Below are 24369 nucleotides of genomic sequence, written 5' to 3'. Positions count from 1 at the left end.
AGACCACAGCGCCACCCGCGTCCCTTTGGTTAAATATGGCTTGGACTAATTAACTGAGGCTTGATCTCTTGACACCTGAATAGCTAACTGGAACATCCATGTAGAATGGCAGTGTATCTTTGAATACCCCATGCTGATGAGAGGGGCACTTTCCAGATGCACCCACCTGTTTGCTGCACTACACAGAGGTGAGGTTGTAGGGCTGCCAGCTTTTCCACTCGCCTCTGCAGCTTTATCTTTAGCAGCAGTTTGATCAGCAGATATTAGCAAATGCTAATATCATTTTAAAAATGTGTTTTCTGTTTTCCCATACATCAAACTTACACTAAAGGCAGAAGAGCAGGCCACGCCAACTCTTTCTGGTGAGTTGCAAATCTCATATGCTGGAGATGAAAGTTTGTGCAGAAATCTGGACATTCCTCTCCCTCCAATAAGCTGGATTGTGTATATATCTCTTCCCTCTAAAGAAACCTCATGATCAATGTAAGCTTTAAAAAAGGTGACAGACAGAGATCTGTGAGCTGGTGCATCTCACCTTCAGCTGCAGTCTCTCAGCTGCTAACTGCAGTGAATGTTTAACAATTAACAAATATTTTAAAGGCAGAAGTAGTTGGCCTGCACAGTAGAATATTTAAAACACTTGGTTCATATGTGGATAGTGCCCATTTATAATTTAATCACTAGTTTGATCACTTATTTGTAAAAGGTAAAGGACCCCTGGATGGTGAAGTCCAGTCAAAGGCGACTGTGGAGTGTGGCGCTCATCCCACTTTCAGGCCGAGGGAGCCAGTGTTTGTCAACACACAGCTTTCACAGGTGGCTCTCTGGTCTAAATCACTGAGCCTCTTGGGCTTGCTGATCCGAAGGTCGGTGGTTCGAATCCCTGAGATGGGGTGAGCTCCCACTGCTCTGTCCCAGCTTCTGCCAACCTAGCAGTTCAAAAGCACACCAGTGCAAGTAGATAAATAGGTACTTAGTTGTAGCTGGGTGGAGTCAGGCATTCCCTGTTACTGTTTATTGTCTCTCACCAACAAAAACAAAAGGTTTTGCTTAGTTTTCTGACTGGTGCATCCTCTAAGCCTGCCATGACAACTCTAAAACTTGTTTAGTCTTACTGAAGAGAATCATATTTGAATTGTTGCTCTTAAATTCTAGCAACTCCTGCTGGTACTTAATGTAAGCATTATTAGCTCCCATTGACAGAAGACTGACTTGTAAAAAAAGAAGGGTTTTTGTAAATGTAAGGACTGCACAAACTGTTTCACAGTACAATTCCATGTGCCATCAGAGTTGACCTTACTGGGAACGGATGATGACCAGTTGGTTAGATGTGGACACAAAGCTCAAGTTGTGCAAACAGCTGACCAGCCACCCAAAGCTCCCATCTTCCAGACAGGCAGGAACACAAAATACTGCTGTGCTTCCATTCCATTGATGATGTGACTAGAGCTATTTGTGACTAACTTCTCTCACTAATTTCAATAGTGCCTTCAATGTGACTAGCTTCTCCTATGGATTTCAGTGGGATTTGACTGCAACTGACTTAATTTTCTGAATTGGGGCCATTGCATGTATTTTAAAAAATAAATGTTCAGTGGACAACACAGAAAACATTTAAAGAGATACTGGAAAGGACATGACAGAAAGTATTAATGTTTATTTCTTTAAATAATGAGCACAGAAAAGAAGTTTATTTTATAGCATTTGATAAACATAAGTACCAAATATGGGAGTGGTTTTCTGTGAATTATATTGTTGTTGAGGTGAAAACTATTTACAGGTTTCAAGTTGAGGCAACATCAAGTCAATACTCCCAGGAATTAAAGTTTCAACTCAAGTTGTGCTTAGATAAGGGAGAAGCAATTTTGATGCTTGTGATGAAAATGAATTGCAGTGTTTATATTCCAGAATTAGTCAATTGTGAAAGCTTCGTACTCCAAAATAAGTCAGTGTCTAACACTGAAATTCAGAATATACTGCAACAAACTGCTGCTGATTCATACTAGGGCTGTGTACACACTAACCAGTTTGTAGCACAAAATGATGTTTTTCTCAATCTGGATTCGTTCGTGCTCATTCTCAACATGCTGCTTTCAATCTAGATTAATTCTAGATCCTGCCGTCCTCAAGGGTGGATGGGGTTGCTTGGTAGGCATTTGAACCCACATGCCCAGGTTGGGTTATCCTTGTCTTTTCTTCCCTGCCCAAGCCAAAGGAGAATGAAGAGCGAAGTGGGCAGGTGTGGATACACCTCAACCTGCTGGGAATACCTACATCTGCTTTCAAATGGGAACACTGCAGGGTAATGCAGAATCCATCTGCAATGAGCTTTTATTTTTGGAATGGAACTAGTTTTTAAAGAAGTGACAAAAAATATGCAGTAGCTTGTGTGTGGTCTATGTATGAGAAAAAGCCTAGTATTCAGTCTCCACTGATTCTCGCATAGCAGCCTTTGTGTTGTACATGAGGCCCATGAGGGTCTCACTCTGGTCTATGTAAAGCTGCAGATTTTGGGCTAGATTCACACACACTTCAGACTGGTCATCTTCTGTGCAAGCAGTCCATTAGGATTGAAGGCATGCAAATTCCACACAAAACCAGTGGTGAAGTTCAGTAATTTCAGACTCTGGCTCAGTGGTGTAGCGTGGGTTGTCAGCACCCGGGGCAAGGCAAGTAATTTGCGCCCCCTAACCCATGGATTTTAGCACTCGAGTGCGAGCGCCCCCCCCCCGATGTTGCGCCCGGTGCGGCCGGCCCCCCCTGCACCCCCCACGCTACGCCACTGCTCTGGCTAGAACTACAATTATCTTCTATAACGTTTAATGGTAGTTTCCTTTTGCCTCACTGCTCTGCAGCGCCCTCACATGTCACATTGTAATAATGCATTTTAATGTTATAAACCACGAGTGTAGATCCGCCCTTTGTCTTAAGGAGATATCCCCTTTAAATGGTAACATGTATTAGTTCGCTTACTTCAAAATGTGGTAAGCCATCTGTGTTGTGTTTGAGAGCCCTCCTGCTCACTGAGTTGGGCCTTGGACTTCTGCCTCAAAGGAACCACTCTATAGTGCTGGGCACACAATGCCTATTTCTCATTATAATTCCCTCTCAATATCCTGGAGCTGAGTGTTGGGAAATTGTCTTTATTCATTGCAATTCTGTGTAGAAGGATAGCTGGAAATTGCTCATGCAGTGCAAGTCCTGTCAAACGGTTATCAAAGTTATCGTCAGTTGGACCAGCTCTGCAAGCTTTTGACCTAAGTATGGCATAAACACTGGATTGTGTAACCAAATATGCATTAAATATCTTTTCCAATGGGGAAAACATTCAGAGCATCTTCTTCTGCTTTCTTTCCTACTTGCTCATGGCATCTGCTCTTACACAGGTCAATTTAACCGCCAATGAGTTCACTGTGCTTTGAAGTAACATACAGAAAGCTGGCATTCTTGTCAGCCATCAGGAATGCTACCTTAACCCAAATCCATATAGGTAATAACACAATTTCTAATCCGTGTCAGTTGCCCAATGAAGAAAAATGGTATTGCCTAGTCAAGAAAGCACATAGAAATGTTCACAAATTTAATTTTTTAAAAAAATCAAAGCCCACTTCATATTTTGTGGAATTAAGAGTATAGGAAATATGTAATAAAAATACTTTCTATAGGATTTAAAAATATGTACATATATAAAGCACCTTAATTTTAATGCCCTTATGATACAGGTATCAAGTGTACAGAACATAATGGAGCTTTCATGGCCTTGCCACAGCCTGGGTAGAAGTCTCTTGTCAGCAGCCTGAAAGGTTTGCCAAACTGCAACCTAGACATACCCCACCAATTCTCCTCCTGTGGAATAAATCTGCAAATTTATACATCAGATATGCTACAGCAGGTAGGAGAAGGTGGGTGAAGGGACCAGTGGACAAATTGGACAAGACAGGAGTTACAGCCTTTGCATCCTTTCCCACTGCCTCAGCCAAAAGCATCTCCAAGTGGCTGTCTGGATATGCATTGATCCATTCATTCAATCAATCAAACCTCCTCCAGTTCATTGCTCTTCTGGCTGGAAGGGACCCAGCCAGCACAGAGCTATCCCAAAATCAGAACTACTGTATATAGCATTCTAGCTGACAAAGAATAGACCTGTGTATTCTCTTCTGCACACAGCGATGAGCTTTGAAGTCTCTACATCCCAACGTGGAATGCTCTTGTTTGAGCCAAATGATCTGGTACAGCTTGAAAAGGATCAGATCCAGATGGCCTATAGTGTTTTGAGATTTATTTCACTTGCAGTTGAGGTCTCTCCTAACCAGACTGAATTATAATTAATCAATTGGCATGCTTAGAACAGATTTGCAGAATGACTCTCACAGCTCAAGAGTCTGCTGGTGGAAGTTTGAGAGCACCTTAAATGTAGCTGGCAGAGGCTGCCCAGCAGCCTCATGATGGCAGAACCGCAAGCAGAGCCATGTTTGAAAAAGAGGAGTGACCCTCCTTGCAGTGGAGAAGGAAATCACAGACTCAGTTGCACGTTTATTTAAACATTTAAACAGCTTGTCTATATCGATTAGCATTGAAGGTAAGCTTTGCAGAAATAACTGGGAGGGGAAAACCCACCCCATCCTTAAAGCATTCAGGGGGGCCTAGAATAAAATATTTGGAGGGGGGACAGGTAATCCCTGTCCCACATAATTGATCACATGACACAGTACACATACACCATTTGAATGGCAATGCCCATTAGCTGGGGGTTGGGCTCAAATATTGGGGGCAAAGACCTCTCAGTCCCTAGGAGTTGGCTCCTATAAAAACTATTAAGTGTCCCCCCCCCCTTAATTTTAAGGTGTTAAAGGTAAAAGTGGATGGCTTCTAAGGTGAATGGAAAAAAATGGGTAGCCTTTATCATTGGTATCATGGTGTATCAGTCAATTAGATTTAAGGGTAATAATAACAAACTTTAAGAGACAAAGATTCAGGTAGGTAGCCGTGTTGGTCTGATGCAGTCGAAATAAATATAAAAATATAAAAAAATGTCCAGTAGTACCTTAGAGACCAACTAAGTTTGTTCTGGTATAAGCTTTCATGTGCATGCACACGAAAGGTATCTGAAGAAGTGTGCATGCACACAAAAGCTTATACCAGAACAAACTTAGTTGGTCTCTAAGGTGCTACTGGACAATTGTTGTTGTTGTTGTTGTTGTTGTTGTTGTTGTTGTTGTTGTTAAGTGACAAAGATATTCTGATTGCCAGCATATATTTAAGTAAAGTTGGATTGCATTCTGGAAATGTTGGAAGAGGACTAGAAAGTTTGCATTTTAATTTTACATTAGAATCCCTTATCTTTGTCTGGAAACCAGAGTTTAGCACATGCCACAAGGTCTTCCTGAAATCACTGTGCTCATGCTGAGACTTCTGTCTGCACATGTTTTTCTATATCTTGCTCTTCCTTGGGAAGCTCAGACTGGCTTCCATGAAGCTCTCTGGTGGTCTCCCAAGCCCAAACCTAAAGCAAGCAATGCTAACTGACAATGTTGGGGGTCCAGTGTCCAGACCATTCACTGGGCCCAGACTCAAGCAGCTTTCATATCCGCTCAATTTGTCTCAACTGGATTTTTTTTTTATTACCCTCAGAGGAACATGGCATATGGACCATCATGTTTATGCAGACTTTAAATGCATAAACACAGAACAGTCAATGATGGTCTTGAACTCATAATGTCCCTTCTGGACTGTAGGAGAAGAGGAGAAGAGAGGGGAGGGGAGGGGAGGGGAGGGGAGGGGAGGGGAGAGGTGTATGCTGTGAAGTCACCAGCATCACTGCCTGGAGCACTAAACCTGGCTTTATACTTTAAGGTAGGTAGCATGAGAGTTTGCTTGCTTTAAGGAGTTAGCATATGGGATCTGGCCTCCTACAGAGGACAGCTTCTCACTGAGCTTTCGGTTGATCAGCTCTATGTGTCTGGTGTTCTTCCTGGATTGCCTGAGCGACCGCTTGACTTTCTTGATTCGGCCTCGCAGCTGCTTGTTGCGCTTCTCCAGGCTGGCCACCTTTTGCTGGAGCTGCTTCACGTGTTCTTCTTCGTCAAACAAGGCTTTTTGGACTGAAGAGCACATGAGCTGAAATGACATGCACAGAATGACTGCTTTTAAGAAACAATTCCAGAAATCAGTTGATGGGGGACCAATGGCCATATCCAGGCAACCCTGTTTTTTTACAAAGGGGTTCTTTTATTGTATTTGCTATACTTCTGTAGCCAGCTCCCAGTAGATTCCCATCTGTTTTAGTGATGAAAAGGTGGCAGTGGCATTTTTGAATAGGGGCCAAGCTCCACTCCAACCCACAGTAGCCACTCGACATTTTAATTTACCCAAAATGTCATGCTCCAGCCCATAGATCTATGAAAGCTATAGATTTTATAACTCTACAGGCAGGTATCAGACAAAGGTGTACTCTACCAAGCCCACGTCCCCAGCATGTTCACACTCCTGTCTCAGCTACATCTATGCTGACTTGGTCATGAACACAGAATGGAAGATGGCAGGATCCCCAGGGATGTGCTCTAGAGGTGTGAAGGGAATCCGCTGTGCGGGAGTCCCTTGAAGGCAGCAGCAGTTCCTGGAGACAGGCAGGTAGGTCATGAAGCAGGTCAGGTCAGCTGTGAGCAGAGGAGGAATAACTGCTGGGAGGAGCACAGAGAGAAGAAACGCCCTGGTGCACCTGCAGCAGCGCAACCGGATGCCTTCCTCTGCCCCACCTGCAGATAAAACATGTCTCTCCCGCATCGGTCTCTACAGCCACAGCAGGTGCTGCAACTCTCCAACGGTTTGACTTCACCCCCAAAGGTGTACTCTTCCATTGTCTCCCCAGACAGACAGGGCGCCAACAACATAAGGCAGGTCATAGACATTTTTGCTGTGTCTGCCATGACAGCAGCAGTAGCAGCAGCAGCAGCAGCAGCCAGGGGGAATAAATGTGTAGCCACATGGGCATTGGCAGCCTTGTGCAGAGGGGCCCCTAAAGCCTGGCACCAGGCCTGCCTAAAGGGACTGCCTAAAGGCTCTGCGCCACACTTGGCTTCTGCAGCGTGGCAGCCTCAGGGGCTCTCGGTTCATTCACTAAGGAGAAAGAGGAAGAAGAGGAAGGAAAGGAATGGTGAAGAAGGGAACCCACGAGGCCACAGCCCAGTGTTTAGAGGCTTGGAAAGCGCAGGGACCCCTGGAGGGAAATCAGGCCCGGAGCCAACAAAGTATTTCAAACTACACCGTAAGGAGAGGTTCTAAGAGCAACTTGGAAGTGAAATAGGGAATATTAATAGCCAAAAAATTAAAGAAATGCTCCAACAGTGTCTCAAGCACAAAGCAACCACCTCTGCAGCCACCTACTGCTGTGACTCATTCTGTTCTGTATTACTTTTCTCTATAATTGCCATATGATTCATTTCTTTCTCTGTTTTTATGCTCTCAGGGAGTTTCCTGTTAAATATGTATGTGTATACACACACACACACACACACACACACAATTAAATAGTAGTGCAATTCAAGGTGGAAATGCATGTTACAAGGAACATGTGGCTGCTGCTGCTGTAAACAGCACCCCAGAGTTAAATTCTAGTGGTCAATTGCAAAGGGGACTCTGAGATCTAATTTGCACATTTTATTTGAGATTTATTTTTTATTCTGTGTAATAAGAAAATTTTGGTGGATTTGATCATGGTTTTAGTGCATATGTAGCAACTGCTTTCCCCCCTTCTCCTTCTTTGGATAATGCCATCGTCTTTGGGTAGCACAACAAAAAATTATCTGAGTTAAATTCTCCCCCTCCTGCCCAGCAACATATAGAAAGAAAATTGCCCTGTGTCTTGACGCCATCAATCAGAGGGGTCAGTTCCACACCCCAGCCCCTCCCCCGCAGCAAAAGCTGCCAGGGTGGGCAACAGCCATAGGAGCCAACTCCTAGGGGCTGAGGGGACTTTGACCCCCCCCCATTAAAATATTGGGCCAGCCTCCCAAGTTGATGAGCATTGCCATTCAAATGGTGTGTGCGCACTATATCATGTGATTGATTATGCAGGCTGGGACTCACCTGGCCCCTTAAATATTTTATTCAAGTTGGCACCCCTGATCACCCTCCTGCCGCCATCTGATAGGCCTGCACTCGCCCGTTTGTGGTGGGTGACAATCACTCCCCACTCCTCTCCCTCTGCGTCCGCTGCTGTTGACAGGCAAACGCTGACATGGGGCATGGAGGGTGACTTTCATCCTCCACACTCCCCGCCATCGACGGGCGAGGGCAGGTGCGCCAGGTGGAGGTGGAACAGGTCACGTGGTGCCAGCCCCCTCAATTGGGGGGGCAAGTCAGCACCCCTAGTTTGGGGAGTTTCACTTCAAGGTAAGGGGACAGGCAAGTGCCAGACTGCAAAATTCCCCTGGTGATTCCCTTTAATAGTTTGAGATGTACCGTTCTATGAACTCATCATTATTAATTGTTCTCATTATAACCAGATTAATCTGGGAGAGAATTCTTCTGGAAAAGTGTGTGTGTGAAAAACAGAAAGTCACACTTAGTATATTCAGCTGTATTGGCCATGTGACATTTTAATCAACTGTTGTGTAGGTGTGAAAAATTACTGCTGGTGGTGCTTTAGTCAGTTTTATACTTCATGCTACAGTTTAATCTCCCCCCCCACCCGCCCCCCACTTACTGCCTGCCTTCCTACCAATTTCTCAGCAATTCAGATGGGCACCCTTTGGCTAAGAGATGGTGCCAACCCAAATCTCTTGCTGTGATGATGAATAATTGCATGTTATCCTGCCTATTTTTTCATTCATTGTTTTGTAATATTTTCTTACAAGCTGAATGGTTGGGGAGGGCAAGATATTTGTTTGCCTTGAAAAAGAACCATCAGCTAACAATCCTCTTGTATGAAAAGACTGGCCAGAACTGCCATCCACAGTTGACGGCTTCAGTTTGAGTCCCTATTACTAATCTGTTCCGAGTGCTCTGCATAAATAAAGCATTTCCTCCACGACTTCCAGCCGCTGCCTTTGAAGGCAAGACCCAAGGACGTGGTGTTTCACGTGTGTGTGTGTGTGTGTGTGTGTGCATGCGCAAGAGTATCTGTCAAATATTTTCTAACAATGCAGGCCCATTTCAAGGAAAATCTGACTCAGACAAGATTAATTTGCCCCCTCTAAACCCGCTGCATAAAACATATGTTCTCTCCCTATAAAGCTATTTTTTAAAGAATTGCCATAAACATTTATTTGCAAAAACTTCTATACTACCAGCGTACATTAAAATGGCATGATTGCGAATAGCATAAAATCAACAATAAATTGCATCAATAAATAAATAAGTCACAGATCAGCAGATCAGTTTAATACATCAACATATCTGGACTGTCCCTCAGAGAAAGCTTGTGTCAGCAGATTTTAAGCAGGCTCCTAAATTTCAGACTTAGGCTGCTGGGGAAGGAACTCCTGAGGAAGTCCTTTCCGCTGTCGAACAGAATGTTCCTCCCGATGTTTAGTCTCAGTCTCCCTTCTTGTAACTTGGCGCCATGGGTTCGAGATCTGCCCTCCCTTGGGAGGTTCCTCCCCCAGTTCCTTCCCCCGCAGCCCAAGGCTCCACCGCCTTGCCTCTCATGGCTCTGCATGTTCTCAGGGAGCGCTGGTTTTGGGTGGCTCTCTGCCCCAGCCTCTTCCTGCTCACTAAACCCTGTTGCCTCTTCCACTTCCCGCCCTCCTCCTCCCAGCCTGCTCCCCTTTCTGCTTTTGACTGCTCCTTCTTGTCCCACCCCCCATCTGAGCTGTGAGCCTTCTTCCCCGGGGGGCTCCTTGGGTGGCGCCTCCCTCTGCATCCAGCCAGTCCCTGACATAGAGGGGAGAGCAGCAATCTCTCTCTGTCTCTTTCTCTCAGATCGTATTCCTTTAGGATGATTTATATCTGCATCAAGTTCAAAGGCAACTGGAAGCTTTTGGATCTTTTTGTGGGTTATATGTAAAAAATTAATAATTGGTTCCATATATTTATAAGGATGGCCTAGTGCTTTCTATAAGATTGTAATGAAGGGAACATTTGACAGTTGTTTTCATTTTCCTGGGTTTCTCCGGCTGGAGGATTCCCAATAATTTTCTGCTTCTGTGTATATTGCTGGAAAATGTGAGTATCATATGCAAGTTTTGGCTAGCATGCCTATTGGCTTACCAAGATTCACTGACTCAGCAGAAAAGAAAAATTGTGGGGTGGAGAAACTCTCCCTTCATCTCTCTCCTCTGTTCATAAAAACTTGCTAGAAACTCTTTTTTAAATTATCTAAAAAGTGCTGTGTTCAGCAGGCTTTGGGTTTTTTGGTGTGGTTTTTTTAAAAAACCTCTCTAGAAAAAGAACTAATTCATTTAAGAGTATGATATTTGCTTCACTGGAATACTTCAGTGCCTGGTGAGTTTGAGTTCAATGCAGAAAAAGTATTAAAATGGTCCAAGGCCATAATTTCAAATGGGGAGCAGGGTTAGTAAGACTAAATGCAAAGAAGCTGAAAGACCCACTGCATACATTCAAGATTAAATTGGGGGGGGGGTCTGAATTTCTTCTCGTAGGTTTTCTGTTTTCATAGAAATATTGTCAAGAGACATTAAATAGTTTAAACACAAAGGGGTCATGTGTCATTTGTTTTTCCAAGGCTACTCCAGTCAGAATCCCACTTAGGCTGCAATCTTACTCAGTCTTTCCATCGGAGGAAGCCCCATCAAACAGTGACGCTTATTTTCAAGTAAGGATTAGGATTAGGATTGCCTCATAAGAAAATCTGCAGGGGGTAGTCATATTCTCTTGAGGAAACACAGCACTTTAATCTTGTAGCATGTTAACAAGATTAATTGTAATATAAACATTGGATGAAGTGGACTCAGTCTATAAAAGTTTTCAATCGGCTGGTTTTTGAGATGTCTCAAGACTCTTCTTCTCTTAACACCTGTCATTTCTCAGCTTTGCTCCAGTGTTGCAAGACTGAGAGACTTTAGTGATTAGGATACAATAGGCCAGGCATGAGAAAGGATGTTTCTGTGCATCTGCTTAGGCCTGAAGCTAAATGGTTGATGCCTTTCATTATATGTATATCTATTTGTTGAGACATGTAATCCTAGAATTGCCTTGGGAAATAAATTGTGTTTGTGTGTGTGTGCACAATGAAAGGTTTGGGATACAGTTTATGAACAATTAGATTGTGGCATATATATTCCACGCTCTCACACATACAGAGCTACCTTCTCTGTTGCACTGTGCAGTTTGAGTTGAATGGAACAGACGTTCTGAAACCAGCAGCTACTGCTGCCACTGTTTGTAAGCCACAGGCTAGACTGTAGCATTACCTTCAGATTGTATGTCATCAAAACCTTTAAGTCTGCTTAAAAGGCATACTGTAGAATGTTCTTGAGGTGTATTTGTGTGTGAGAGAGAAACCTGTCCCAGTTCACTTTTTGAACCAAGACAGGAAAAGATATACTACATTATCTTGCCAAAGGTTGCAGGCAGCTTTACCTGCAGCAATTGCATGTTGATTGCCCTCTTAAAAGAAAAAGTCCAGCAACTGGAGGAACGTGTGGCTACGCTCCAAAGAATTAGAGAGCTGGAGCTCTTCTTGGAAGCAACAGTGCACACTGTCTCCACCAAGGAGGAGACAGGGGACTCCCCTGAGAAGGAGGCTAGTTCACCAACACAGGAGCCAGATATATGGAGAAACGTGACTCAAAGAAGTAGGAGGCCCAGGGTTCACTCTGATTGTTTAGAAATACACAATCGCTTTGAGGTCCTCTCCCCTAGCATGGAAGACGAAGAGCAGACTCCATTTGAGGATCTCTCCCTCATTACAGTCGATCAGGTATATGAAGACGAGCAGCAAAGTCAGTCCTCAGGCAATGTGCAGGCGACCTTGGAACGGACAGCTCACGGAAGAACCCCGACCAAACCTAAGAGGAGGCGTGTAGTGGTGATAGGGGATTCCCTACTGAGGGGAACAGAAGCAGTGATCTGTGGGCCTGACAAGATGTCTCGGGAAGTGTGCTGTCTCCCCGGGGCTAAGATCCAAGATGTAACTGAACGACTGCAAGGAATCATAAAACCCACTGACAAATACCCCTTCCTCTTGGTTCATGTGGGAACCAATGACACTGCAAGCAATAGCCTCCAGAAGATCAAAAGAGACTACGAGGCTCTGGGCAGGAAATTGAAGCAATTAAATGCACAAATTGTCATCTCATCTGTCCTCCCAATTGAACGACGTGGGCCAGGGAGAGAGAGAAATATAGTGGAAGTGAACAGCTGGCTTCGCAAATGGTGTAAACAGGAACGGTTTGGATTCTTAGATCACGGACTGCAGTTTCTTGAAGATGGACTTCTGGCAAGCGATGGGCTGCACCTCACAACGGTTGGGAGGAATGTTTTTGCCAAAAATCTCAGAAACCTCATCGGGAGGGCTTTAAACTGACTAATGTGGGGGAGGGAGACAGTGCTCCTGAAGGTAGGAGTCTATCAACTGATGAAGATGATCATCCATATGTCATAGACCAAATGGAGCAAACAGCACGCAGACCTAGTGGTGGGAGGAAAAAATCCTTAAATAAGAGACACGGGGGAATGATTAATGGACTTCAATGTCTGCACACTAATGCGCAAAGCATGGGTAATAAACAAGATGAGCTTGAGCTCTTGGTACAGCAAACTAAATATGACATAATAGGCATCACTGAAACCTGGTGGGATAAGTCCCACGACTGGAATGTAATAATGGAGGGTTACAATCTATTTCAGAGAAACAGACCAGACAAGAAAGGAGGAGGAGTGGCGTTATATGTCAGGGATGTGTATACCTGTGAAGAGATCCAAGATTTAGAACCTCAAAGCCAAAGTGAGAGCATTTGAGTCAAAATTAAGGGAGAAGAATAACAGTGACCTCATTGTGGGAGTTTACTATAGATCCCCAAGCCAAACGGAGGACATAGATGATGCCTTCCTGGAACAGATGGCCAAGCATGCAAAAGGAAGGGAGATAGTAGTAATGGGGGACTTCAATTACCCGGATATTTGTTGGATGTCAAACTCAGTCAAGAGCATAAGGTCAAACAGATTCCTCACTGGCCTTGCAGACAACTTCATTGTCCAGAAAGTGGGAGAAGCAACAAAAGGAACAGCCATTTTAGATCTGGTCCTAACCAATGTTGATGACCTGGTTAGTGGGGTAGAAGTGGAAGGATCATTAGGCGCGAGTGATCATGCTCTTCTGAAGTTTACTATACAGCGGAAAGGAGCAGCCAAGCATACTAGGACTCAATTTCTTGACTTTATAGAATCAAAGAATCATAGAATCATAGAGTTGGAAGAGACCACAAGGGCCATCGAGTCCAACCCCCTGCCAAGCAGGAAACACCATCAGAGCACTCCTGACATATGGTTGTCAAGCCTCTGCTTAAAGACCTCCAAAGAAGGAGACTCCACCACACTCCTTGGCAGCAAATTCCACTGTCGAACAGCTCTTACTGTCAGGAAGTTCTTCCTAATGTTTAGGTGGAATCTTCTTTCTTGTAGTTTGGAGCCATTGCTCCGTGTCCGCTTCTCTGGAGCAGCAGAAAACAACCTTTCTCCCTCCTCTGTGTGACATCCTTTTATATATTTGAACATGGCTATCATATCACCCCTTAACCTCCTCTTCTCCAGGCTAAACATGCCCAGCTCCCTTAGCCGTTCCTCATAAGGCATTGTTTCCAGGCCTTTGACCATTTTGGTTGCCCTCCTCTGGACACGTTCCAGTTTGTCAGTGTCCTTCTTGAACTGTGGTGCCCAGAACTGGACACAGTACTCCAGGTGAGGTCTGACCAGAGCAGAATACAGTGGCACTATGACTTCCCTTGATCTAGATGCTATACTCCTATTGATGCAGCCCAGAATTGCATTGGCTTTTTTAGCTGCCGCGTCACACTGTTGGCTCATGTCAAGTTTGTGGTCAACCAAGACTCCTAGATCCTTTTCACATGTACTGCTCTCAAGCCAGGTGTCACCCATCTTGTATTTGTGCCTCTCATTTTTTTTGCCCAGGTGCAATACTTTACATTTCTCCCTGTTAAAATTCATCTTGTTTGTTTTGGCCCAGTTCTCTAATCTGTCAAGGTCATTTTGAAGTGTGATCCTGTCCTCTGGGGTGTTAGCCACCCCTCCCAGTTTGGTGTCATCTGCAAATTTGATCAGGATGCCCTTGAGTCCATCATCCAAGTCGTTGAGAAAGATGTTGAATAAGACCGGGCCCAAGACAGAACCCTGTGGCACCCCACTAGTCACTCTTCTCCAGGATGAAGAGGAACCATTGATGAGCACCCTTTGGGTTCGGTGAGACAGCCAGTTACAAATCCACTGAGTGGTAGCATAGTCAAGTCCGCATTTTACCAGCTTCTTTACAAGAATATCATGGGGCACCTTGTCAAATGCCTTGCTGAAATCAAGGTAGGCTACATCCACTGCGTTCCCTTCATCTACCAGGCTTGTAATTCTGTCAAAAAACGAGATCAGGTTAGTCTGACACGACTTATTTTTCAGAAATCCATGCTGACTATTGGTGATCACAGTATTCCTTTCTAGGTGCTCACAAACTGTTTGCTTAATGATCTGCTCCAGAATCTTCCCTGGTATTGATGTCAGACTGACTGGGCGGTAATTATTTGGGACCTCTCTTTTCCCCTTTTTGAAAATAGGGACAACATTTGCCCTCCTCCAGTCTGCCGGGAATTCTCAAAGATGACTGCCAGGAATTCTCAAAGATGACTGCCAGTGGTTCTGAGATCACATCTGCCAGTTCTTTTAATACTCTTGGATGCAGTTCCCTGGAGACTTGAATACATCTAGACTAGCCAACTATTCTTGTACTATCTGCTTAGTTATTCTGGGCTGTGTTTCCTCTGCTGAATCATTTGCTCCAAATTCTTCAGGTCGGGCATTGTTTTCTTTATCGGAGAAGACTGTGGCAAAGAAGGCATTGAGGAGTTCAGCCCTTTCTGTGTCCCCTGTTTGCATTTCACCATCTTCTCCTCTGAGTGACCCCACTGTTTCTTTGTTCTTCCTTTTGCTATGAACATACCCATAAAAGCCTTTTTTGTTGCTTTTAACCTCTCTAGCAAGCCTGAGTTCATTCTGTGCTTTAGCTTTTCTGACTTTGTGTCTACACGTGCTGGCTATTTGTTTGAATTCCTCTTTGGTGGTTTCCCCCCTTTTCCATTTTTTGTACACATCCTTTTTTAATCTTAACTCGGTTAAAAGTTCTTTAGATAGCCACCCTGGCTTCTTTAGGCACCTTCCATGTTTCCGTCTCATTGGTATTGCCTGAAGTTTTGCTTTTACTATCTCCCTCTTAACAAACTCCCAGCCATCATGAACTCCCTTTCCTTTTAGTATTACTGTCCATGGGATCTCACCCAGCACTTCCCTAAGTTTTATGAAGTCGGCTTTCTTTTTATGAACTCAGGCTTGCTAGAGAGTCTTCCGGAGGCGGCGCCATCAGCAATGGTGGATTCCCTCTAGCTTAGAGGGAGAAAGCCCCGCAGAAATCAGATCCTGCCACTACAACGAAGTGGGGACCCTTTCGAAAACCACAGGCGGGTGAAGGCTGTGAATGTGGGACTCGGCGGGCACCTTTTGCGCCCCCCCCCCCGATTTGCAAAGGAACCCTGCAAAGGGCTCCGGAGCGGGACGGGGAGTTTGGCGCGGTGCTGAAAGTCAATCGCTACTTCTGCGGAGCGAAGCTGCACAGCTGCTGTCAGAGAGCGCTGACCTCTTTCCTGTGGCAATTCGACTTTTAAACAACAACCCGTGAGCAGGTTAAGTGAAAGATCGGGAGATCAAAGGAATCGCTCCTTTGATCGAAAGAACAAACTTGAATTTGGCACTGAAGCGGGAAGGTGTAAACAGGAAGTCCGCCTTCCGCTTTTTATAAATAGACTAAAGCAAAGACCTTTTAAGCTAAGAACTGGAAAATTGCGCTAAAAGGATCTAATTCTTAACGTCAAAATAAAAGGACTCCCTCCTCGAGCTGCAGGAGAGGGGAGGGAAGGGAAGAAAGAAACTTTCTTTTGCCTGCAAAAAAAGGAAAAGGAGAGGAAAGGGAACAAAGACCACCACTTAACCCTTGGTATCGGACTGCCAAGGAGAAATAAACTGCCGTGTTGAGAGTCGCACTACTTATGGACAATGTAACTTTGTGATAGATACTCTGCAAATATTTTGAAGGTTTTGAAGGTTTCTCCTAAACTTGAAACTGTTGCCTACCATTGAAAGGGGAAAAGATACTCTTTTGAAATAAATACTGTTGCCATTGTGTCCCCCTAGAGGAACTTAGAAACTGTTACAACTGGGAATTTTCCATTCCAGCTGGCTAGGGAAAATTCCATTCCAGCTGGCTAGGGAAAATTCCATTATAGAAACAAGTCTGGGCCATGGGAGTGACCTTGATCTTCAGACACAAGGCGATGGCAAATCTGCCTCAGGAAAAAAACGACAAGATTGGCAAAAACTACGCTGCAGCAACGCAGACAATCAGCATCTGGCCCTTCTGTCCCAGAAGGGGAAGAGTCTGCACAGGTTGGGCCAAAAGGAATGGCATCTGAAGAGGGACTATCTTTAGCATTAAACAAAATATTTGAATCCTTCGAAAAATTATCAAATAAAATTGACCAAAATACTACAAGTATTAATAACCTGGGGCAGAAGGTGAATTCCAATACAGAGGCTATTGACAGATTGCTGCAAGAATCTACATTAAATAAAAAAATATCAGAGGAGGCGAAAGAGAAAACATTGGCCGTAGAAGAAAAGATACTGCCGATAAACAAACAACTAGAAGATCATAGGTCGTTATTTTCTATGATTGAACTGAAGGAAAAACAGACTAATCTGAGGATCAGGGCTGTACCAGAACTTGAGAAAGAGAACCTGGGTGGTTATCTTACACAGAAATTTGAAGACTTTTGGAACCTTGATCCAGATAAACAAGAGTTCAAGATAGTGAGCGCCTTCAGACTTGGAAGAGGGGGGAGAAAGAACAGGGTGAGAGACTGTTTGATAACTCTTCAAACAAAAGAAGAGAGGGGTAAAATACTGAGTCTCCACTACCAGGAATCTTTGGAAATAGAAGACTCAAGAATAGAATTTTTTAAGGACATTCCAAAACATCTACTGGATCTTAGGGCCAACTTTGGAGACTTAGTGGCCTTGTTAAGAAGCAACAGAATTCTGTTTAGGTGGGAATTTCCCCAAGGTCTTTCTTTCACCCACAAAGGGAAAAAAGTTAAAATAAGAACAGTGGAGGACAAAGAGAGATTTCTGAGAGACCACGGAGAAAACCTACAAAAAGAAGCTGAGGAAGAAGAAGAGCCAAAAGCACCAAAACCAGGAATACTAGACCCAGCAAGGCCTCCTTTGGGATTGGACAAACCAGAGAAAGTGACACCACCGACAGAACAAGAACAATTACTAGGAGCAGTCGGAGGAATAGCAAAGTAACTACACCATGTCTCTGCAGACATTAAGTTGGAACGTTCGTGGCCTCAATTCCCCAGATAAAAGGAAAAAAGTTTTCCACCTGTTGAAAAAGGAACAATTGGACTTGATTTGCTTACAAGAAACTCACGTTACCCTCCGCTTTTAAAATCCAGTTTATAGTTCAGGAGCCATGTGAAAGGAAGCAAGTACAGTGGTACCTCGGGTTAAGAACTTAATTCGTTCTGGAGGTCTGTTCTTAACCTGAATCTGTTCTTAACCTGAAGCACCACTTTAGCAAATGGGGCTCCTGCTGCCGCGCGATTTCTGTTCTCTTCCTGAAGCAAAGTTCTTAACCCGAGGTACTATTTCTGGGTTAGCGGAGTCTGTAACCTGAAGCGCCTGTAAACTGAAGCGTCTGTAACCCCAGGTACCACTGTAATCTGATTTGCACAGAGCCCAACTGGATTCCCTTTGAGCCTATTTTGAATTTGTGCTAGGTTAATCTCAAGTTGGTAGAACATAGTTTCCCGGCCTCACCATTTCACAGAGCAAATTTCATCCCTAAAAGCTTTTTCAAGTACTTTATTAGTTTAATTTGCTGCAGGTACAAAGCACATACTTTCCCCCAGGTGGCTGCCATGGCCCTTTGAGCATATATGGTTTACGACATGTAAAGCTGCCTTGAGAGCAGGCTGGCACTTGCGTATGCTTTATCTTCTGCTTAGGATGATTGCTGTGCACCACTTGTGCATGTTTTTGCAATTATCACATCATGAAGAAACCTGGAGAGAGGGAAAGAGAGGCTTTACCAGGAGTTTCAACAACCCATTAGCATGCTGCAGTCCTGAATTTTGTTTATGCAATCAATATCTGAAGGCAGGAACACAAGGAAAAGTGATTATCAGGACAGAAAGATCTCTAGGAATTAAAATGAAGGGAAGTGTGCCACTTTTTCATTGGCTGCGCACAGACAAGCAGCCCCATGGCAGTTCATAGTTCATAGTTTGGCACCAAATTCTCCCATGTCATTCACTGTAAAAGGAGGGAGGGATGCACACCATAGTTTCTTCCTGTCACTGTACGGGAGGAGGAGTTCACTTAGCTCAATAAAGATAAACCTCAGTAGAGAACTGTTTACACTAATGATAGTTGGTGTGGTTTTCCATGTGACTGCCCTGACTTATCAGAAACATGGGAGTTCCTTCATTCGCCTTTCCAAGGGCATTCTGTACCAGGGGCTGCAGCCCACAAGCCCACCAACTCCCCTTACCAAACTCCCTCCCCCCTTTACACCTCACCGAAACCATCTCCTCCCCTTAGAGCTCACCCCTCCCCTTCCTTCTTGCCAAAACTGCTGCTCCTTCCCAGCTTAGACCTTGTTAAAGCTCTGCAGCTTCTCTGGGATGCCCGCTTCCTTGCTCACCTGCCCAGCCCTCTCCCCCTCTGGGCTTCCCAAGCTGCCACTGAGGTCAGCCTGAAAAGGAAGCCTAGAAAGAATACTAATGTTATTTTCTACAGATATCTATCCAACTTTGGAAATTCTTTGCCACAGCCTTTTCCTTGTGTCAAGGTGTTCCAGCCAGATGAGCAGGGTATTTTGTTATTGTTATTATGCTTAAAGCTTAAGCAAAAGCCTTATCCAAAAGGTGGGTTTTGAGAAGGGATTTGAAGATGCACGTTCAAGGGATGAGTTCCATGCAAAGAGGTCAAAGATGTCAAGCAAAGGACTTGTGGCATTTAGGGTAGTACCGTGAGAAAGGCAGGAGGTCAGGGGCAGATACAGAATGAGAGTCCAAGACAGAAAGACCGGCTGCAGTGTGGAGGGCTTTGCAAGGGAAGGACAAAAGTCTTGTGCTGGGAATAGGTAGTAATTGTTTGCTTTTGCTGAGGATCTAACAAACAAGCACAGTTAACAAAAACCCATTTCACTTTACTGAAATTGAGTTGCATACTGTTTATTCTAGTGGTGTTAGATGTATACAATACTTAGAAAACTTATCAGTAAAGAAATAGATGTCTATGATGCTGTGCTTGGAAATCAGAAATACATAAGCCCCAAACCAGAAAAATCCTTGCGGAGAAGCCCCATCTGTTAGATAGTTGCTAAAGGGCTCAAAGGTGCAACGGACATGCTGTGGATTGAGGTCACGGTCATTCAGTAAGAACGCTGGAGGAAGCTTGGAACAGAAAGGTCTGTGCCTGGAAACCTTTCTCTGCAACAGAACATCATTTCAGCCTGACAACAGGCAATACACTGAAAAGGAGACCTTGTGAGTTAGAAATAGGCCTGCTTGGCAAAGTGGAATTCCCACCTTGTTCACAGCAGACTGAAACTGGTGGACTTGATAACATCCCATCAAAGCAACAGCTTGCAAATGAGAATTCTCTCAGCCTTACCGACAAAGATTCAGGGCACAAATGCATCACAATTGCTTACGCAACATATATTAGTTTAAAAGTCATTCCTGCTCCTCCAAGTGGTTCTTTAATGGAAGTCTCAGCACCTGAGCAGAGCTACAGTCCCAAGGGTGGATTTAATACTTATTGTATTGTGTTTATTGTTTTTACACATTACCCTTCAGTACGGAAATTATCAGGGCATCTTACAGAATTAAAATTTAAAGAAGTAAAAATAAAACACGCTTCAGTGAAACAATGCAAAGATAAAGCAGGGGATGAAAAGAGCTTTGTTTCCAGATGTGTGACTGTAGGAAAGTTACCTTTCCAGTGCAATCCTATTTATCACAGACTTGTAGAGTTAGAAGGGACCCCAGGGGTCATTTAGCTCAACCCCCTGCAATGCAGGAGGATGTCCAACCTCTGCTGAATTCAATGAAACATTTTCCCAGCAGTCAGGGCAGTGCTTGGGAAATTCATTTTAAATTGGAATTAGGGCAAGTTCAAGTTCATCCTGCCAAAAATAAACTAGTTCCAGTTCATACCTGATTTTCTACATAACATTCAGGTTCAATTCAAGTTCACCCAGCTGAAACTTTTAATTCCTCAAAAGTTAATCCTTTGGGGGGGAGTAAAATAAATTTAAATATTCAGAATGTTACAAGCTGCTGTGCTAAAGTGTAGGGACCAAAAGTAAATCAGGGCCCCCATACTCATAATACAATATATGACCCACAGAATGTCAATGGGTGACATTCTGTTTCCATGCAATGTCTATTAAAAGGACAAAGCCTCCTTCACTTCGCTTCTGTACCTGTACTTCTTACTGCAAGCTGCTCCCGTTGGGAGAGAGCAAATCTCTTCAGCAGGGAAGATATAGGAAATGTCTCACATCTGTTCCTTCTGACTGCTTGGGAACAGTGATTAAATGACTAAGTGGCCACAGCAACAGCAGCTCCTCTGCATCTGCTCAATAAGCCTTAGAATGCTGTCTCCATGTTTCGTATTCTAACTTCCTTTGTAGATAAAATAAAAAAAATCCTTCCAGTAGCACCTTAAAGACCAACTGAGTTAGTTCTAGGTATGAGCTTTCGTGTGCATGCACACTTCTTCAGATACACACTTCTTCAGATAGTGTGCATGCACACGAAAGCTCATACCTAGAACTAACTCAGTTGGTCTTTAAGGTGCTACTGGAAGGATTTTTTTTATTTTGTTTTGACCATGGCAGACCAACACGGCTACCTATCTGTAACTTCCTTTGTAGATGTTCCATTAATGTACTTTTAAAAAGAAAGAAACTGGTGCTGGATTCAACTAACACATTCACTAGTGGAAACCACCTAATTTGACTCTTTAGTATAGAAGTAACCCCAGATGGAATTTGAGAATGACGAGACTGTTTCTCAGAGAAGCCTCTGGCTTGTTCCAAATCCAGTGGGAGTCACTGGCTGACATGCTGATGTCTCTGCTTATTTTGGTTTATAAAAACAGTTTTGGAATATTCTATTTATTTTACATTTTAAAAAATGTTTCTGAAAAGTGACTTTTATTCTTATATGTTGTGTGTGTGTTCTTTTAAAGAAAAAGTGGTCCCTGTTGTCTTATGGATGGACAAATAGGTGAGAATGAAATTCCTCTCGTGTTTCCTGGACTCTCCAACTCAGTGGTCTAAAGTCCTTTAGCCCACAAGAGGCACTTGCTTGATTCCCCACCTGCAGTCACATTCCTTGCTCTAGCGGCGACCAGCTGCCTCAGCAGCTGAGCAATTTGCTGCTGCTGCTGCATTCAGAGGTTATGGACAGCCTGACCATTCTTCTTTAACCACACCATGTGCTTAGAGGCCTGCACTTATCTTGCAACCATTCAGTGAAAACAACGGTGGGAATCTGAGGAAGCAAAACATGTTTGCTGACCAGTGAATATTGCTCTTAATTGCAAAACAAATTATTATTATTATTATTATTATTATTATTATTATTAATAATAATAATAATAATAATAAATTTTACTTAAAAACACAATCCCAGAATGCTTTCAGGAGGGGCAAGATTCTTTCTCACACACCTACACTAGCCCTGTTGGTAGAGCATGAGTCTTAGTTTCAGGGTCATGAGTTTGAGCCCCACCTTGGGCAAAGGATTCCTGCATTGCAGGGGGTTGGACTAGATAACCCTTGTGGTCCCTTGCAACAATTCTATGATTCTACACCCACAAACTCCATTCCCAGGGCTCTAACTCAGAATCCTACTTGTACTTATTGTTTACCATTCTGCTGTATGGTCCAAAGGCACATGAGGCCACCAACTTGCTGAAGCTAAGCACATCTGGGACTGGTCAGTACCTTATTGGGAGAACATCTGGGAACCATGGGTACACCCAGTAGGGGATGGCGTGACATGCCTGCACCACACACTGACCTTTGTGTGGCTGATTTGTGGTAGCACCCTGGGGTGGAGAGGGCTGAATTGGTGGAGAAATACAAACACGGCAGCAGGATCATGAATTGGTTCTGCTGGCATGTTTGCACCATGCCAACCTCAGTGCTGCCATGCCCCTCTCCACCACAATACATGTCTGGGTGGGTGTATTTAACCATACAGTGGAATAATGTGGAATCCATTAAGAAAATTTGGCGATGGGTTAGTATTGTCTTTGACAGGTGTTAATGCAAGACAGATTTTCAAGATGTGTCTCCTCTTGCAACTTGCATTGGCCACAGCAGTTAAAAGTGTCATAATGCTTTAAAATATCATTGTAAATAAATAGCATTTCTGGTTGGGTTGTGCTCAGTCTTGCGTGTAAAAGAGTGCTTCTTGGTTCTGATTAAAAGCAAAATAGGCAGGTTCCTGGAATCCAATGTTTACGCACCATAAGGACTATTGCAATATCCGATAGTAGTCATGGCCAGTAATATAATCAGGGTTGTTTGTATCCTGCAATTTCAGCAAGTGTTGGGCTGTGTATGTGCAAAATGTGATAAAGAACAGAGAATTTAAACTTCCAGAGAATCTTTCCTTTAGGCTGCAATTCTCTACGCATTTTTCTCAGAGTAGACATGTATAGGAGTGGCGTTGAGTGCCTTACATAGGCTTCAGCTGGAAAGGGATAGCCTAACTTCTGTTGTCTTTGCTTGAGTAACCTCTACGTTAGATTACTGCAGCACATTATATGTGGGGCATCTGAAGACAGCTCGAAACTTCAGCTTGTGCAAAATTCAGGGGCCTCATTGCTCACCAGGGCAAGACAGGTCAAGCATCAATCCTGGCCTGACTGCACTAGCTGCCAATTAGTTTCCAGGCCCAATTCAAAGTGCTGCTTTTGACCTATAAAGCATTAAATGGCTCAGGACAGCAATACCTCAAGACTGTCTTTCCCCATATCAACTGACCCATCATTCTCTGAGGCCCTTCTTTGTGTCCCTCCTCCATAAGAAACCTGGAGGGCAGCAACATGAGAGCAGGCTTTTTTCATTCTTTTATTTAAAAAGTTTGTTATCTTGATTTCCTATTTTTCTGGTAAGTTTTTGCATCCATTCTTCTTTTGCTGGGACTTCTTCTTCTCTCTCTTTTTGGGCAATGAAGTTGCCCATCCAACAGATAGCAGCACCTGGTCAGCAGCCAAGCTGACCCACAAGCCAGATGGTGCATTCTCAACTATGGTGAAATGCACTGTATTTCTACTGTACTGATTTGTGCTGGACTGGATGAGCTCCAGTAAACAGTTATTGAATCCCAAGAAGATGAAGGCTCTTTGAGTGGGTGGCGACTGTGTCCAGGAGATACGAAAGCTACCTGTTCTGGATGGCATCACATTCTCTCTGAAGTAGCAGGTGTGCAGCTGTCATGGACTTGCTGGATGCAGAGGAGTGGTGGGAGGCTGGGGAACCCCCAAAGGAAGACAGCTCAGAGCCAGGGGAGTGGTGGTGGGATGACCATGAATGGTTGAAGGGAGCAGAGGAGGAGGTGATGGTAGCTGAAGAGGTAACAGCGCTTAGTGAACTGGTGCAGTCTGTGGCAGAGAGCAGTTCAGAATCAGGCAGAAGAGAGGCTGGAGAGGAGGGGGCCAAGAGACAGAGATAAGGCAGGTTGCTGAAGAAGCCAGGGGGTCTCTCCCTCCTGCTGCAACCAGTCCCCTTCCCACCTGGTCTCCCAGAATGAAAAGGGGACGAAGCAAAGACAGGCAAGGCGACGAAGTCTCAGGTTGCTTGGAAAGGACTCTGTGGGGAGCTGTGGGGAGACGAGGACCTTCAGTCCTCATAGCTGCCTCATTGGAGCAAGATCTACTGGGAAGATCTACTGGCCTCCCAAGTTATCTTATTTCTTTGAATAAAGATCTAACTTCATTAATGCTATGTAAGTTATTGCTGACCTGCTCCTCACACAGTAGTTTGGGGCAATTCCTGGATACATCTTTGTCCCTAGAGGCCCGTATCCTCTGCGGCTAGGAGGG

At 44.1% G+C, this 24369-nt stretch overlaps 1 protein-coding gene and 1 long non-coding RNA gene across 2 annotated transcripts in view; one reads left to right on the top strand and one right to left on the bottom strand.

Moving 5' to 3' along the window:
• Nucleotides 1–2238: 2238 nt before the first annotated feature.
• Nucleotides 2239–5291, top strand: LOC309351493. The gene is made up of 3 exons (XR_014160860.1): nucleotides 2239–2634; nucleotides 2796–5193; nucleotides 5227–5291. It is a non-coding gene; the product is annotated as an uncharacterized lncRNA (long non-coding RNA).
• The window catches only part of CCDC3 (coiled-coil domain containing 3), a 63348-nt gene continuing 43492 nt past the window's right edge, over nucleotides 4514–24369 (bottom strand). Inside the window, exon 3 of the mRNA XM_081879226.1 lies at nucleotides 4514–6117. Coding sequence (XP_081735352.1) covers nucleotides 5842–6117 — 276 coding nt within the window. The 3' untranslated portion in view covers nucleotides 4514–5841. The remainder of the gene's footprint in view (nucleotides 6118–24369) is intronic.

This window comes from Podarcis erhardii (assembly GCF_964252035.2).
Source record: "Podarcis erhardii genome assembly, chromosome: 10".
NCBI classification, from domain to species: domain Eukaryota; kingdom Metazoa; phylum Chordata; class Lepidosauria; order Squamata; family Lacertidae; genus Podarcis; species Podarcis erhardii.
Note: the sequence above shows the minus strand (reverse complement) of the source record. Positions and strands in the feature narration are given on the sequence as shown.